Source organism: Xenopus laevis, chromosome 1L (genome assembly GCF_017654675.1).
Source record: "Xenopus laevis strain J_2021 chromosome 1L, Xenopus_laevis_v10.1, whole genome shotgun sequence".
Taxonomy (NCBI): Eukaryota; Metazoa; Chordata; class Amphibia; order Anura; family Pipidae; genus Xenopus; species Xenopus laevis.
The window spans coordinates 175,682,437-175,699,697 of record NC_054371.1 but is presented as its reverse complement, the minus strand read 5'-3'; the positions used below and the strand labels follow the sequence as shown (position 1 = coordinate 175,699,697).

Genomic DNA, 17,261 nt, shown 5'->3' with positions numbered 1-17,261 from the left:
GCATACATTTTTTTTGTGGTAGCCAGCATCCCTTCTGCATTTCCGAACATATGGCACATAAACTATACAGTGGGCTTATGTGTAGGGCAATATAACAACTTTATTTTATTTTATGAAGCTTTCCCGGGCTTGTGTAGTGTAATGTATTTGCTGCAACATATACGTCCATTCAACTTTAACTTCCTACCGTATGCAAATTAGGCAACAATATCGCTACTTCGCTTTGCTTGCCGCAGTAACGATAGCGCAACTTCGCCAGCACTCGGTGCCCTGGACGCAACTTTGGATTTTAGTGAATTAGCGTTGTCCTGGCGAATTTACGCCTGCCAAAGTGTTGCGCTGTGAGCAAAGCCGTCGCTGGCAAATTTTCGGAGGTTAGTAAATTTGCCCCTTAGTGCATGCACAGTTTGGATAATATAAAAAGTCTGAATGTGTGCAGGGGCTGTCTGAGAATCAGAGGAGAGGTGGTAGTGTGGGTGATTTGGATGGTAATTTATTTATTAAAGAGTGAAGTTAGCTATATTGAAGTGTACAATTCTTACATAAAATACAAAGCTTAGAGATACTGATGAATAGACATTTGAATGGTTTGCTTTAATGTCCTTCATTATATAAAAAAACACAGTTTCTCATTGTACAACACAGCAGGGTGCAGGATTTTGCTCAGTGGCAAATGGTACAAAACGAAGGACTGGTTAGGGGTTCCAATAGTATAGCAAGAGATTATTGAACAAGGAAACATCTTTGTATACATAATATGTAATTTAGTATTAGTCAGAAGAGCATGAGTTTCTGAAGCCAATTGCACATCACAAGCTTTACAGAAATGCTTTACACTTTGTTCTTGGCTATGCATTCTGGAAAATGAAGGTAAATCCCTTCAACAGGACTAATACATCCATGACATTCCAAAGAACTTTACAAAGAGAAATCATGTGTGTCTTTTACCAAGACAAAGGTTGACTGACATAATATATTTAAGGACTATACGAGACCTTGACTTTCTTGGCATTACTGGTCCTTGGGTGTATATATCACCCCAATAGTTAACCTACCACGATTTACTGGTTTCAGAAGCCAGGACACCGCAGTCATTTGTTTCAACAGAACTTTTAAAATCACTCTGTCTCTTCCAGGAAAGCAGGTTTGTATGGTATCTATATGCTGTGTTCTATGCATAATGACATACTATTGCTATATAGATCAATATTTATGTTGGTAGCAATGTAGGTCTTGTTGTCCACACATCATACAGGTTTAGCAAACTGTGCAGGGCATCTTGCATTCATATTATGGCTGATGTACCAGTATGCAAATAAATGATCAGTAAATCGAGATTACTCCTCTTCTGCAGGCATCATCATGTAACAGGATCTGATTTCCTAGCATGAGCTATGCCTTCAAAATGGGGGAGGCTCAAGCTTCTCCATCAGGGATTTAATCCAAGTTGTGCCACTAATCAGTTTAGTAGTAGCAATGATATATTCTGTTCCTCCATCCTCCATCTGAGACAGGAAGCGCAATGCTGCAATCTCTGCAAATGTGACCCCTCCCAGGAAAAAGACCAGAATCACCTTGTTTTCTCCCTGCTGCCCTGTAATCATTAAAGGTAGAATTTAGTTGTGCACAAAGTGGAACAAAGCTTTATATAATGTGATAATAAACACATCAGTGTAGGACAGTTCAAACTAAGATATACACTGTATATATATTTAGTTTATCATGCTGCATGCAAGAGCTTCATGAGCTTACAGTCACATATTTGCATTCAGATGTCTGGCTTTGCTTTGTTTATTAAATAAATTGAGCTTTGGAATCTGGGAAGTCATGGGGACATGTATACTGCACAACTCTGCATAAGCTTATTTTTCAGCAATGTATTTCAACAGGAAATTATTTGTAAAGTACCTCCAGTTAGTATTTTCTATTCTATTTTATGTAAACAGCCTTCCATATCCTGCTGGTTAAGATAGGACATACACACAATAATCAGCAAGATAAATGTCTTTAGCTGAAGCAATAACTCACTTTTCTTAAGAAGGCCAGGGGGTAGGGACTGACGCTCTTCAAACTGGGGCCCAGGGAGGATTTTCAGTACTTCTTCAATGCTTCTCCACCCAGGGCGAACCAGAATCTGGGCCAAACGCACACTCAGGGGAGCATAACCACTGTATACATAGGATATGTCATTGGGATTCTGGAAAGAGAAAAAACATTTTTTTCACTGTCTCTGCACTGCATTATTTGTTATAAACAGGAAAATGTGTGCCTCCATTATCAATGTTTATACATAGAAATTTCTTCCTCCACTGCACAATAATTAAATTTTAACTCAATGCTTGGGCTGTACAGCCGACTCCCAGACTTGGTATGGATGCCCGGGTAACACTTAATTCAGCAACACTTTTATAGAAGGTTTATGACTTCATTAAAAAATGGGAAACAGCAGTGCTTGTGCTAGTTATCAATTTACCTGTTCATTTACATCATCCATCCAAAGGCGAAGGGTCTTCCTGATAGTTGGGTAATTGTTTCTGCTGCTGGTCTGAAGTTTTAATAATCCTGCCTTCTCCAGATTGTGTAAAGTTAATAAGTGCTCATATCCATACGTCTGCAGGACAAAAAGCAAACAAACTTGTGTACTACAGTTTTAACAAAAACAATCAAAGAACAACTGTTTAACATAGTAAAATTGTAGCAGTGGAGGGCAACGTCAGACACATTGTGATGAGCCGATGTACAAAAGTAACTCAGAATAATGAAATCATTTTAGTGCTTGGTAATAAAAATTTAAAAGGACAACTGATACCAGTTAAATAATGCAAATGACATATGGACTTACCTGCAGAATCTCCCTCTTATAATAGTCCAAAACCTTTTGCTTTAGCCCAGTGTTGCACACAGACTGAAGGCAGACTAAGCGCAGAATCTTTAGAATAGGATCTTTCTTAGCTATGCAATCCTCGATATAAGGATTTACCTATTGTAAAAAATTAATTCCAAAGGTTTTACACAATCTAACATATGGGTACATGTTAATGAGACCCCAAAGTACAAAATGTTAATATAACAATATATAACATATTATATAATATATTACAACAATATACAATACAGGCAGAGCGGCTGGAAAATCACAATTTAAAACTCATTTGGCCAACAAGTAGTAAACCACCACCTTCGGGCCCAAACAGGACACAAAGCCTGGTGAGGTACTTCTGAGATATATATAACTAGCAAAATTATTATTTATATTATTATTATATTTAAAAAGCTACTTTATCTGAAGATCACTGAAGGGGGTTATGACAAGTATTTTACATAATGTAAATGAATAACAGATTTTCATTATGCAACAGTGTGCAAAGTTGTCATTACATACTCTAAGGACACAACAAAGAGTGAACAATAGTCAGGATATACAACGGCATCATTAAAATTACACTATGAAGACAGGTTAGTAGGAAGAACATAAAAGAGAACTAACCTTATCAGTGTCAAACCCAGACATAAATTCTTGTTCCACTGTTAAATTATCAAAGAAAGCTTCTGAAGCTAAAACACACAGGTACAAAAAGAACAAGAATGAATTGAAAAATGAAACTGTTATCTTTCAGGTGCTGCAGAAGAAGTTATGAAACACAATCACTATATGGATGCTGCTCTAAAAGTGCCTTCTGGGTATTAGGTTATAGTGTTGGCCATATTTAACTCAGGTCAATATTTGTTGGGCTTGAAAAGTTGTGACACCATATGGGTATTAATCACTTCAGGACTTAAAGGGCCACAAATCCCCTTTGGTCCCTATGGGGACAACAACAGAATAATATTATAATTAAATGAAGACCAATAATCCCAAAGCAAGACATTTCATTGCCCTTTTCATTAATAAAAATGTTTAAATATCTAAAGGATATAAAAGAAATTGATAGATATAGGAGGAGCACACACATCACCTAAAATACATCAAGGATTGAGAGCACCTATAATAAATTGAAGTCTCCACAATTTATCGATAAATAATTAAAAATAAAGTAAATTCATTAAACCCAAAACAGTTTAAAAAAAATAAAAAATAACTCTCTCCAATTCAAAAAAGTTGCTCTTGCTTCATGATTTTTAAGTGCAGTGGGTGCGCTCTTCTATATTTATCAATTTCTTTTAGATCTGGCCAGACTGTTTTTTTATTTGAAAAAATAAAAAATAAAAAAAAAGTATTTGTAAAAAGGGCAATTCAATATCTTACTTTGGGATTATTGGGCTTCATTTAATTATTTTACAAGATTTGTTGGGCGCAAGAGGTATAAACAGTAATTATTTACTGAACAGACCAGTTCCATTTCTTACAATAAGGCACTGCTTCTTCTATAAGAATAATAATGAGAGTCCTAGAACTTGTAGTGCCTGTACCAGTGGTGCTACCAACTCCTCTTAGACTCCTTTGGTGAATCACAAGACTACTCAGTTACTTTCCCTCATTCAAAGAAGTCTTCTATACCAATTTATTTGTTCTCTTTAGTCATTATTATACCAGACTGTAACAAGGCATCCAAAAGAAAGAGCCCAGTCTTTTATATACTAGGGGCACTTCTAGACACAACTATATTGGACATAGAAACATAATGGGGCTACCCGTGGCTCTCCCTACATCTTCTATGTCAGGCAAACACAAACTGCTAGGTAGACTACTGTCCCCCCTCTACTTCAGATGTTTTATCACTTTTTGGGTTCAATTCTCTTCGCTATTTATGGAGGACTAGATATTTGTATTCGATGTTGAGTATACATTTTCTCGTTTCTGAATTTTGTCGCGATACGTCTCAGAATTCTGCTTGTTTTTTTTGCAAAACTTCAATAAAATGTTAAAATATATATATACCAATTATCTATTTGTGGTCAAACCTCTGGCTGGTACCTCCTTAGCTTATAACAAGGTTACACATAAGTGAAAGCATGGTCAGATCAGTCACACATGCTATAATTCAGCAGATTTCAAAGACAGCTAATAATCACTTACAATAATTATTCTGTAGACTACCTACCTCCTTCCTTCAACTGTACCAACCCACAGTTTGGGAACTGCTGCTCTAGAGGCACTATTACACTGGCAGAAATGTCTAAAAGTACTATATCTTAAATCTACTCTGTAAAACTACCTAGGGTGTATTTAACATCTGGAACAGCAGATTCCTGATAATATGAGACAGTCTCTGCACCCACTCACCTGGCTCAGGGTGACCGCCACAGAGCACGTTGAAGCTACTGCAGGTATGGAAACCCGAAGTAACGTAACAGAATTACAATGGGCAAGCTCACTTCATGTAAAATGTAAGACTTACTTGTTATATCTTTGATGAGTTCAGCAATAGACGTGTGGTTGGCTAAAGAGGCTTTCTCGGCTTGCATGTGGGGCAACTGTGAAACAAACTGCTTGATCTCTCCCACTGTTTTCGCATTATGCCTTCCCTTTGTATGGAGGGGAAAAAAAACAAAAAACAGACTTCATTGTTAGTACAACTAATGAAATACCTGCTGTGTTTTAAATGCCTTAGACCAGTAAAATGTAACTGCTGAATGACTGCTAAAGCCGAATATCCCAAAGAAAGCATTACCTATGTTACTACATCACCTCTAAAGTACTCTATAGAAAGATCTTCTAACCTGGAATTTTATGTGCTTTCTGGTGGTTAGGCACAGTGATCCTAGCAACCAGAAAGTAAATCAATTATGAAGCTAGATTTGTTTATTTATTAACATCATTAATGCTTTAATGGAGAAAGACTTCGTTTTTCAGTCTGTCATTGAAGCCATTCTCTTTCTTTTCCAATTATATTTATTGGTGTTTTGCAAAACCCCTCTGACTGTGACCCTAGCATCAGACAGCAGTTTAAATGTTAGAATGTACACACAGATAACAAGAAGGGTAAATGGTTCAAAGCCTATGTAAAAAAACTAAAACCCTCTTTAAATGGCTTTTGAATTTCACAGGTTACATCTTGCTAAAAGCTCATTTTTAAGTGAACTTTGCCTTTAATATTACTCACTAGTTCATTGGGAAGTCTTCACTGGGTCTGTCAACACAGATAACTAAAGTTATACATTATAACCCATAACTACATTTCTGGCTACATTTAGAGAGGCAGACTTCTACCTGGCAATTAAACACCACCACCAATACAGCAACTCATGGCCGATTACAGCTAGATCCCACCTAAAATAGCATTTCTATGAAAGCCCCAGAGTATGTAGTTGCTGTGTTGTTACACTCGCTAACTATATAATGATCTTATAATGCAATTTTTAAATTAGTCCCTACCATCATTTAGAATAGCACTTAGCATTTAGAATAAGAGTATAAGATAACCTGTTAACTGTTGTCTAGAAAAATTCCTGGCAATGAAGGTGAAATAAAAAAGAAAGGTAAACCCACCTACATTGCTTAAAATAAGAAATAATCAATGAAACTGCATAAATACAACATGGATTGTTTTCTTAACATGGTTTTTAAAGTCTTCTCTGAGAAGAACAGGCAAGTCTAAGCATGAAAGTGATAATGATTTTGAGTTCTTACTCCCTGATCAGCAGGGTCATTTCAATCTCATTAGCACCTAATGCAGCTAAGCCCCTCGTTAATGCTTGATACTTAGTCTTGGCTTGTCATTTAATATGTCACTGATAAAGTGCAGCAAATGGTTACCAGTTTTCTTGATATTTAGAAAAAAACAAAAACAAATTAAATTCAACTTTAATTTCATGAGCTGTTGCTTCGGGCATGTCAGTAACAAGCAGAATGCATTATACACAAGTTTGTGTTGATTTAATGCAGGTATAACCTAAATATTCTGACAATATAAAGTCCTGGAGAAAGTCAATAGCCGTTTTCCTAAACACAATGCTCTTTTATTTAAAGACAAACACAATCTTAATTTTTGATCAGTTTTAGCTAAAAAAGAAGAGAGACAATAATACATATTCTTCTGCTGGGTGCCATAATGAGAATAATCCCAGGCCCCTCTGCAGCAGTAATTTATTATCCCTCACATTTTAAAGACTTCATGCTTGTGGTGGGGTTGGGTTTAAAATAATTGCTGGTCTGCATTGGGTGATCAATCTGAGTGTAACTCACCATGGCAAAACTAAAATGTAATGATAATGTAATGAGGACTTATGGTAACAAAGAACATCATTCTTAAGGGTTATGGCATATTTGTGCCACAAAGAAGGTGTTGCTTAGAATTATAAAGGGCTGTGATGTACCCACTCCTAGCCCCCTGAGTGTTTTTGACCTAACGGGTATTAGAAATTGCCAATTTGTAATCTATGCCCTCAATTTTCAGGAAAAAAGTACTCAACTACATAAATGAATTCTGTTTCTCAGGTTTGCTTCATACACTATTGGTTGCGTTTTATTGCTATTTGTATCTTTCATTTTGTACATGTGTGCTTTGGAGTTATGTTTTGTCACAACTATAATCAACATTTCTATTTTTGTTATTGTTTTATGCAGACGTGGTGAATATCAGATCATACAAAACCAATCTTTTCTTCAGCAGCTGCTACTGGGAAACAACAAGTGTTGTGCCACCCAAATATTATTACAGGTTATAACAAGCTAAGCATTGTTGTTTTAGCCATCTCTCCAGAACCAGCAGCCCACTTTATTGAGAATCTTTCCCGCTCTATATACACTCTCACCTTTCTGTATTTTGCAATTACTACTGGAGCCATTAAGAATATTTCTTCTTGCACCAAACATCTAAACAGGACTATATCTGCCTTTGAGTACAGTGTAATACAAGTAAGCAAATATTGCACAGTATTTACATTTACGTTATAGATCAGCAAGACTATCGCAGTGTGGGTAGGAATAGTCTCAGTGGAGAGAACGGACATATCTGTATTTTAGCAAGGGATGACCAATTTGAAGAGTTACATGGTGCAAGTTGCAGAGTATCAGATGCCCCTTTAACAAAATGTACAGTCACAGAAAAAACCAAAACCTATATGTGGCTAGGGAGTTAGAGATTTGTAAATCCAATACCCAGCTATGTATTTCCTCATGAGTTTTGACTACTCTGTTGGTAGAATTCAGCGGGACATGATGCCAGATCACAAATAGTAGCAGCAGCAGCAGCTACGGTATCTTTTCTCTTCTGTATAAATGCAGCAGCACAGAGCTCTGAAAGACTCAGTTACAGTGTTCAGTCTTTCATGTATATGGTATGCATGATCAGAAAAATAACTGAACTAGTGAATAGCTGTGTCTCAGCTCTAGCTTTTGCTGCAAGCCATTTAAAGAGGCAGAATAGCAGTCTGCAGTTTCTTCTTAACATATGCACAGAAGATTCTCAATTCTTGATGCAGATTATGTATATAATGCCCTAATATTTTGTGCAAACTTTGAATTATCGGGCAGCCCCAAACCATATGCATAAACTCTGCTGAGGAATCTGAGCATCTGGGACAGTCATCTTTTATATTAGGGTTCATTTTGTGAAGCCTATGTGGGGTAAAGTATACCATGTGAAGGTAGTTCAGCTGTGTCATTTTATCTTTACTGCAGATGATACCTTCAAAGGCAGCTTCCAGTATATCCTCCTAGTCCTCTGCAGTAATCCCGTGAATATCCCTTTGCCACTTATTTAACAGTTTGTTAAGAGAGGCACTCCCTACCTGAGACAACTGGGCATAGAAGGATGAAAGGGGTTTACTGAGGGTCTCCTTTCTAATGCTTAACTCAATACTTCTTGGAGTGGTATCTACTGATACATTTTGAAATTGGGTGTCTACCGCATGTCTCAGTTGTAAGATGTTTTATATACTTAACTTATTGCACCAGCCTAAACTTTCAGCTTCATAATAGCAGCAATGATCCAGGACAAACTTTTCACAGGGGGTCATCATCTTGGCAAGTGTCTGTGACACTCACATGCTCAGTGGACTCTGAGCAGCTGTTGAGAAGCTAAGTTTAGGGGTCGTCGCAAATTAACTGATGCTACAGGGCTGATTGTTATATTCTAAAGCTATTTTGGTCTGAGTTTCTGAGCTGCCGTGTAGTTATTACCTGCATTAATTACTAATCAGTGACATTTATATTCTATGTGTACTGTATATTGTGAGTCGGTCCCTAAGCTCAGTAAGTGACAGCAGCACAGAACATGTGCACTGAATCAGCAGAAAAGAAGATGGGGAGCTACTGGGGCATCTTTGGAAACACATCTTTCTTGCTAAAGGGTTGTGCTAAAGGGGCTGGTACAGAAGCCCAAAACATAATGTATAACATTTCTAGCCTACTTTTTTAGTCAAGCTTTAGTTCTCCTTTAAAAGGTGCTCTCTCAAAAACAGCTCATTTTCATAAAAGTGCACAAGGCACAATTTTCTATATATTTACATTTATTTTTAAAACACCTTTAGTTTTGCTTTCCCAATAGCTGGAAAGTAAACATTTACTGGCAAAACTGCCTGTGAAAATGGCTATTCTGAACAGTATGATGAATGGATATATCTCTACGGTTATCTCACCTCAAACGCAGCAGATATAATTTTTGCCTTCTTGCTCAGCACCGAGCCCACAGCATTGAAGTTTTTATCTCGAATCTCTGCGTATAACTCTTCTGCAGAGTTTAGCAGCAGTTTCTTTGGTTCAGTTGGAAGATCCTTCCCACCTTCTCCCTGATTTTTAGTGGCAAACTTTTCTGGAGGTAGCTTTACATGACCTGATACAAACAAACAGAATTCAGCTCCATTGTCTGCAAATTCCATACATCTTTATAAAGAATGAAGTTAAAACCCCTTTAAAACTTGGGAGAATTCAGTGTTGCAAAAAAAGTGTTCAAGTAACCTCTCATTCAAGTCTGTTTAGAATGTAAGTTTTATAAATTTCATACTATGTCTTTTTATCCCTGTATTCTAATGTCACTGGATAGCTGTGGCTACAAGCTGAAAGATAATGGTTTGCCACAATGAATGCCCTTTACTAAGGGCAAGCAAATTTTACATGACTCTCAGCATCCCTTCACTAGTACAACATTTCTACAATATCTGGCATAATGAAAGTCACCAATGTTTGGTTTACTGAAAGTCACCAATGTTTGGTTTAAATCCTGGCATCCTAACCTTTTGGCTCGGGTCTGACTTTATGTTATATAGTGATGTAATCATTTGCATGATTGCAAACAAAGTAAAAATAATAAAGGCACAGGGTTACATACTATTCTGAACTCCATAGACTTCATCGATGAGGCCTTCATAAGTCAGCTGCGTGGCTAGAGGTGTTAGCAAGTCCACATTACGATCCAGCAGTAGAAGAGTGTCAAACACAGGGGTTATTTGGCTTTGACTTCCCCCTAGCTCTCTCTTCATCCTGATCATCATGTTTGCTACATGCTGCAAGGACAGAATATTAATTTAACTTTTTTATTCCATCAAATGGGCGATTTACATATCAGTAACGTGTATGTGATTGTATTATAAGAGTGTACAGGTTTTTTTACTCTCATTTTTAGAGATAATCAAAGATATTCCTTTCTAATTATCAGTTTATAATTCCTGCTTCTCTCGTCCTCCAAGGGAGAACTTTAGTCAAAAATCATTTGCAGGTCTGCAGCCATTACATAGAAACACGGTGCATGGCAGCTTCTGGCATTCTGGTCAGGCAGGGACTAATCAGAAATGCATAAAAGTAGGACAATGACACTGTCTGACAGCTTTAAGCTCTACCATAGGCAGAGTGTTTTCTATTCAAATTGCAAGGCCATCCTGACAGCCGTTTCCCTGTGTTGACCTCAGCAGTCAAAATGCTACATCTGCCGTGGACCTTTGTCTTCTCCTCTCCTTTTCATCACCATTATTTTTCCTTTCAAAATTCTTGTACAAATGAATAAATCAACCAATCTTACTCGAGCACACTCTCCTTTTCCACAAATCTGAGGTATTGTTCCATATAATGACTGCAAGGTGGTGAGTCCTTTAGCAGCCTGATAAAGACTTGTCTGATCATTCTCCAGGTAGCATTCCTGTTGAAGACATCAAAATATAGGTCAAAATTATATTGTTATAGAGTATGCATTGTTTGATAGAGGGTAGCTATAACACCAAGATAGATGGGTTGTGCACGTATGTATTAATATACTAAATACATTCTTAAAATAACAGGTTTCAGAAAGCTACTTTTATACTGTGCTGGAATTTTTGCAGAATACATTAGTTTGGTGCCAAAATGTCAAACTTTAAAGGAAAAAAAAAAAAGTGAGAGAGCGAAGGTTCATAGTTTTTTTTATCACTGCTTATATTACCTTGAAAGCACTTTCCGATTCCATGGACAGCAAGTCCCCATCAAATGGTATTAAGTTGAGGCGATATTCATCTCGGTGCATAAATGACCCCAAAACACCAAGGTCCTTAAGCCGTTGCTCACACAAAATGCTGCGACGAGGTACAAACAAAATATAGAAATCCCTTTGTGGGAAGCGCCCTCTTTCCTCTCTATAGGGAGGGAAAATATAAATTAATAAAATAAAACCAGAAGCACACTACATGCATGAAAGAGATCAAATAATAACAATGTAAACATTCCTTCATCTATAGAAGTGTTATTGAGGTGCTTTCTTTTTTTTTTATCTGGTTTACAAACAAAGAACTTCTCAGGCAGAAGTAAAATGTTTTAGAAGAAAAATAAATCTCCGAAAACTGCACATCAATTCTCAAGATATGTCATTTAAATGCAGTTAAAATGAACAAAAGATATCCTGCTAAATTATTTTTGGATGACCCTGCAAATTCCAAAGACATCACAGAAAACCACATTTACAAGTGTCGCTTTGAAAAGCCACCAAATATGTAAAGATGCAACAAATTTAAATACCAAATTTCCAAAGGGTTAAAGAGGACACAAAAATATTATATATGGGCGGATTTTCAACCCTGCATGATCAATATCTAAATAGTAGTGATGCGAGGGTTGACCCAAACCTGCAGGTTGTGTGGGTTTGTTTCGAAATTTGGGAGACCACTGCAGGTTCGGATTAGACTGTGGAAGTATACTCCTCCTCTGCTCCCAAAATCCTCTGTCTTGGAACAAGAGGCAATAAAAAATTAGTGTACAAAGTTGGAAGACCTTGGTACGGCATGGGTGTGGGTCGTAGAATGTTTACGTGTTTATTTGCAGTTTGTGCAAAGGCAATATTTGTGGGTTAGGTTGGGTGCAGGATTAAGGTTAGGTTTTGCGAGTTACGGCCAGGTGCATTATTTGTTCTTTTTTGTATTTTCTTATGCAAGAAAAAGGCAAAGCAATCATATGCAACATAGTTTAAAATAATAAAAATCACTAAATACCTCTGAATGTTATCAGCAATTATATCCATTAATTCAAGTCTAGGTCTGACAAAAAAGATAATGTTTTTAACATCAGATGAGGGAAGCGGACCTGACTTTAATGTAAACATTTTTTCAACTTCATGCTCCTGGAGAAAAAATAAAATATGTATTAATTCATAAAACAATGTGTTAATTATTAGTACAGGGTATTTATGCATGCCTGTGTGTTTGTGTATATATATATATATATATATATATATATATATATATATATATATGTGTGTGTATGTGTGTGTGTGTGTATATGTGTATATATATATATACTCTCAATTTGGAATAAAGCATTCCCAGGCCAGCACTTCCTTTAGTAAATTAAGTGATTTTATTTTTCACACATCACAGTGCCTCAACGTTTCGGTCCAAGAGGGACCAAAACATTGGAGCACTGTGATGTGCTGGCCTGGGAATGCTTTATTCCAAATTGAGAGTATATGATTGATATTTGGCTGTGCACCCCTGCAATTGCTTTGTTGGAGTGTGGATACTGAAGATATATATATAAGGCTGCTGCACACACTAAGATATATATCTTAGAAACTAAGAACCTCTTTCATCTGTGAGAAACTGCCCAAGAAGCCCAAGTTTAGCTTTAGGAGGGGGAGTAATCTGAAGGAGGTTCTTAGTACCTCGGATCCTGTGCAGAAATATCAAAAGCTACAATTACCTTTCTTGATGCAAAGCCCGGGAGTGTACAGGTGTACGAGCTGTATTTTATGTGGTGCCCTGATACAGGGTACATTTTTTACCCACCCCACCCACAGGGAAGCGATACACAGTCAGACAGAGGATGACATGCGACACCACTATGGTGGTGTACATTATTAAATGTCCTTGCGGACTTATATATTGTGGCAAAACCACCAGACAATTAAAGGAAAGGATGGTGATGAACAGATCAAGCATAGGGGCAGCATTGGACCCAGACAAAAAAGAGAAGGCTAGAAATAAAAAACAGGACATCTCTCAACAACTAGTGGCAAAGCATTGGGCTGAGGCCAAACACAGTCCGACGTCATTCAGATGCATGCCGATAGAGCAGGTCCCTAAAAGGGTGAGAGGAGGCGATTATGACAATACGCTGCTAAAAAGAGAGGCATTTTGGATACATGAGTTGGACTGTGTAGCACCCAAGGGGTTAAATGGGCAACAAGTACTTAAAGTAGACTCTTTTCCCTAAAAGACAGACATTGTTTTTTAATCAATGGTAACATGTTGCAAATGTAAATGTTTAGTGATACAAAAATTGAAACATAAGTTGCAGACATATAACAAAGATTTTTTATTTACAGATGATGTTACAATGTATTTACTGATTCTGGAAATGTAGTGAGCGATATTGGAACTTTTAAAGTGATTTCTTATGGATTTGACACATGGATATTTTACTCGCGAGACTGGGGTGACACCTAGTGGTGGAATTATTTATATACTTTTAATGCCCGATATGCCTTTCACCTATCTTCATCATGGTTTTAATGTTTTATACTAATTAAATAATTCTTTTTTTGGAGGGTTTATGGGTATTTAAACATTTGATGTAACACACAGCACTTTATCCTTGATAAAGGCCCCAAAGTGGACCGAAACGTTGTGAGACACTGTGACACTACAATAAATTATTGTGTTTTGGAAACGAAGTGCTGGTCCTCTTCATAATTATCTACATATTATCTTGGCCAAGCACCCAGAAAACGGTACATTGTGAAGGAGTTGCGACCTGTATTATCGATATATATATATATATATATATATAGATATATAGATATATAGATATATAGATATATAGATATATAGATATATAGATATATAGATATATAGATATATAGATATATAGATATATAGATATATATATATATATATATATAGATATATAGATATATAGATATATAGATATATAGATATATAGATATATATCTTCCAAAGTAAATGAGTGCACACTGGGAACCTATCGGCAGTTTAGTTTAAAAGCATAGTTTTATTTAAATAATTAAAAAACAGGCCGACGTTTCGGTCCGACTCTAGGACCTTTTTCAAGACCATTAATGGTCTTGAAAAAGGTCCTAGAGTCGGTCCGAAACGTCGGCCTGTTTTTTAATTATTTAAATAAAACTATGCTTTTAAACTAAACTGCCGATAGGTTCCCAGTGTGCACTCATTTACTTTGGAAGATATTGATTATGCGGATTCTGAGTAGCATCTGGGTTGTTTGCTGAATACAGTGGAGTGCGGATAACCAACGTTTTTCTATATATATATATATATATATATATATATATATATATATATATATATATATATATATATATATATATATATATATATATATATATATATATATATATATATATATATATATATATATATATATATATATATATTTTGTGTGTGTGTGTATGCGTGTGTTTATCAAAGCTTAACGTGTGTGTGTGTGTGTGTCAAAGCATAAACTGTGTGTTCATTAACTTTCATTCATCCTTATTTGGTCATGGTATTAAATAAAATTAATGTTTTGTATTGTATTGCCCTTTAAATGACCAAATAATGTGTGTTTCCAACCTACGGGAACTGTACATTCCCCCCATGCCCAACATCACAGTTGAACACATGTTGGAATCAGACACAGGTGATTTACAAGGGGGTTGTAGTAATAACAGAACATACGGTTCCAATTGTAGGACTCGACTTTCTTCCCATACATGATTCTAGTTTTGCTTGAATATTACTCGTTGCTCATTTTCATAAAATGTTATGGAAGTGTGGCTGCTGTGTCGGCCTTTATTGTAGAACAAAAAGAATCAGCAAATGTAGAAGAACATTTAAATAACATATACAGACGAAGCATAAAGCATAACAAAGTTAGTCTGTCCTAACTTGGTACTGATAGTAGTGATGCACAGATCCAGGATCTAGCAGAATTACAGCTGTTTTTGGAACCCTTAAAGGAAAACTTTACCCCCAAAATGAATATTTAAGCAACAGATGGTTTATATCAAATAGTGGCATATATATTTAAATAAATATTGCCATTTTACATCCCTTGCCTTGAACCACCATTGTGTGATGGTCTGTGTGCTGCCTCAGAGATCACCTGACCAGAAATACTGCAGCTCTAATTGTAACAGGAAGAAGTGTGGGAAGTAAAAGACAGAACTCTGTTAATTGGCTCATGTGAACCAACATGTATAGTTTGTATAGTATGTTTGTGTGCACTGTGAATCGTATTATCTCAGGGGGGCGGCCGTTATTTTTTAAAATAGCAATTTTAGATTTAGGATTACCCAATGGCACATACTGTACTACTAAAAAAGTATATTATTATGAAAATGGTTTATTTACATGAAGCAGGGTTTTACATATGAACTGTTTTATGCAATACATTTTTATAGGGACCTACATTGTCCAGGGGGTATAATTTTCCTTTAAAGTCATGGTTTGGTTTTGGTATTCAGCCAAACCTTTTATGGAAGATTTTGCTGAATGCAAAACTGTGGATTGGTTGCAACTGTAATACATAGGTTAAAACTCCACTGATGAAGACATAAAAAAAATTACCTTTAGTAAGGAATACTGAGCAATTAATCCAAAGGGGCCTGTTAGATACTCATCCCAAACAATTGCCTGCAAAAGAAAATTGTTAACATGATTAAACCATAATTAATAAAACAGGAGTCTGGAACAACATACAGATGAATAAAAATTAATACAGGCCACCATAACTATTCATTCAAGCCAATGAACCCTATCAAATCATTATCACTATCATTAGGCAAAACCAGCTCTGATGCAACCATAAACCGAGCATTGCCAAAATCTTTCCAGTATTAAATAGGTACAGTTATGCCTATACAGAAATATATCAGTCTGCCTTAAACTCATTTAGCATGATCATGATTCACTTTGATTTCATGTATTCAAAGAGAGTACAAACTTTTGTAACAATAAAAAGCAACATAAAATATCCAGATCTATACTGCCTGTCTGATATTTATATGTACAGGGCCAGAATAAATCTGCAGAGCTATTATTATAAAATGCTCAATGGCAAATTGTTTTATATTTGTTTACAAACTGCCTTTTTTCCCCTGTGCAATTTGATAATGAGCTCTCTATAAACAAACCCCTCCCTTCCAAGGCTTTGAGATAACTTTGGGAGTTCAAGGGAAATATAACCCCTTTCCTTTAGACATGAGCTGAATCAGATGAGCTCATACAAAAGGCACAAAAATACTAATTGAACTATAAAAACAATATGTATTTTTTTTCCATAGACAGACATCCAGATATTGTATTTAAATGTATTTTTGTAAGTTCAGATAGTGTTTGTGTACATTTCCTACAGCTGCCCACTTTACCTTACTCCCTGCACATTTATCCAAGAACTCCCGCAGCTCCATGCGCATCGCCTCCCTAAGAACGTTCAGATTGACCCGGCCGCAAGACAGATGCGCAGCCATCTTCGAATTTCTGACAGACGAAGTCACGTGACCGATCACGAGATGGGAAATGTGTGCGGGTAAATGCTTCCGTATTCACTTGGCCACCTGATAGTCTCAGGCAGGCAAAGCAGCTTTCCTAGTATAATTATGCTGGGTAATCAACCAGCGGTTATTGAGAAGCGTTTGCACTTGTTTAGAAGCGGAGCTTAGTATAAACCCACACGAGCACCGTGTGCTTTCCTACAAATGCTTTTCTTTCAAGTGATGGAATTCTGCCCACAACTAAAATGGCCACTGGCTTCAGTTATTTGACGCTGCCCATGTTCAGTGACGTTGTTCTGTGGTAATTTTTTCTTGGAAATAAGAAGTGTATTTGGGCTATTGGCATTGTTTCATTCAGAGGCAGACAGATACTGGTTGCAGTAGCAAATACAACTACAAAATAACTTT

General features: G+C 36.5%; 1 protein-coding gene across 1 annotated transcript; it reads right to left on the bottom strand.

Annotated features, from left to right (window-relative positions):
* Positions 1 to 1,045: 1,045 nt before the first annotated feature.
* vps33a.L (VPS33A, CORVET/HOPS core subunit L homeolog) lies at positions 1,046 to 17,060 on the bottom strand. The gene is given in 13 exon segments (NM_001127880.1): positions 1,046 to 1,594; positions 2,029 to 2,197; positions 2,474 to 2,611; positions 2,843 to 2,980; positions 3,488 to 3,555; positions 5,340 to 5,466; positions 9,523 to 9,716; positions 10,212 to 10,386; positions 10,899 to 11,015; positions 11,295 to 11,484; positions 12,334 to 12,461; positions 15,928 to 15,993; positions 16,728 to 17,060. Coding segments are annotated over 13 exon segments (1,806 nt in total). The 5' UTR covers positions 16,830 to 17,060; the 3' UTR covers positions 1,046 to 1,400.
* Positions 17,061 to 17,261: the final 201 nt, after the last annotated feature.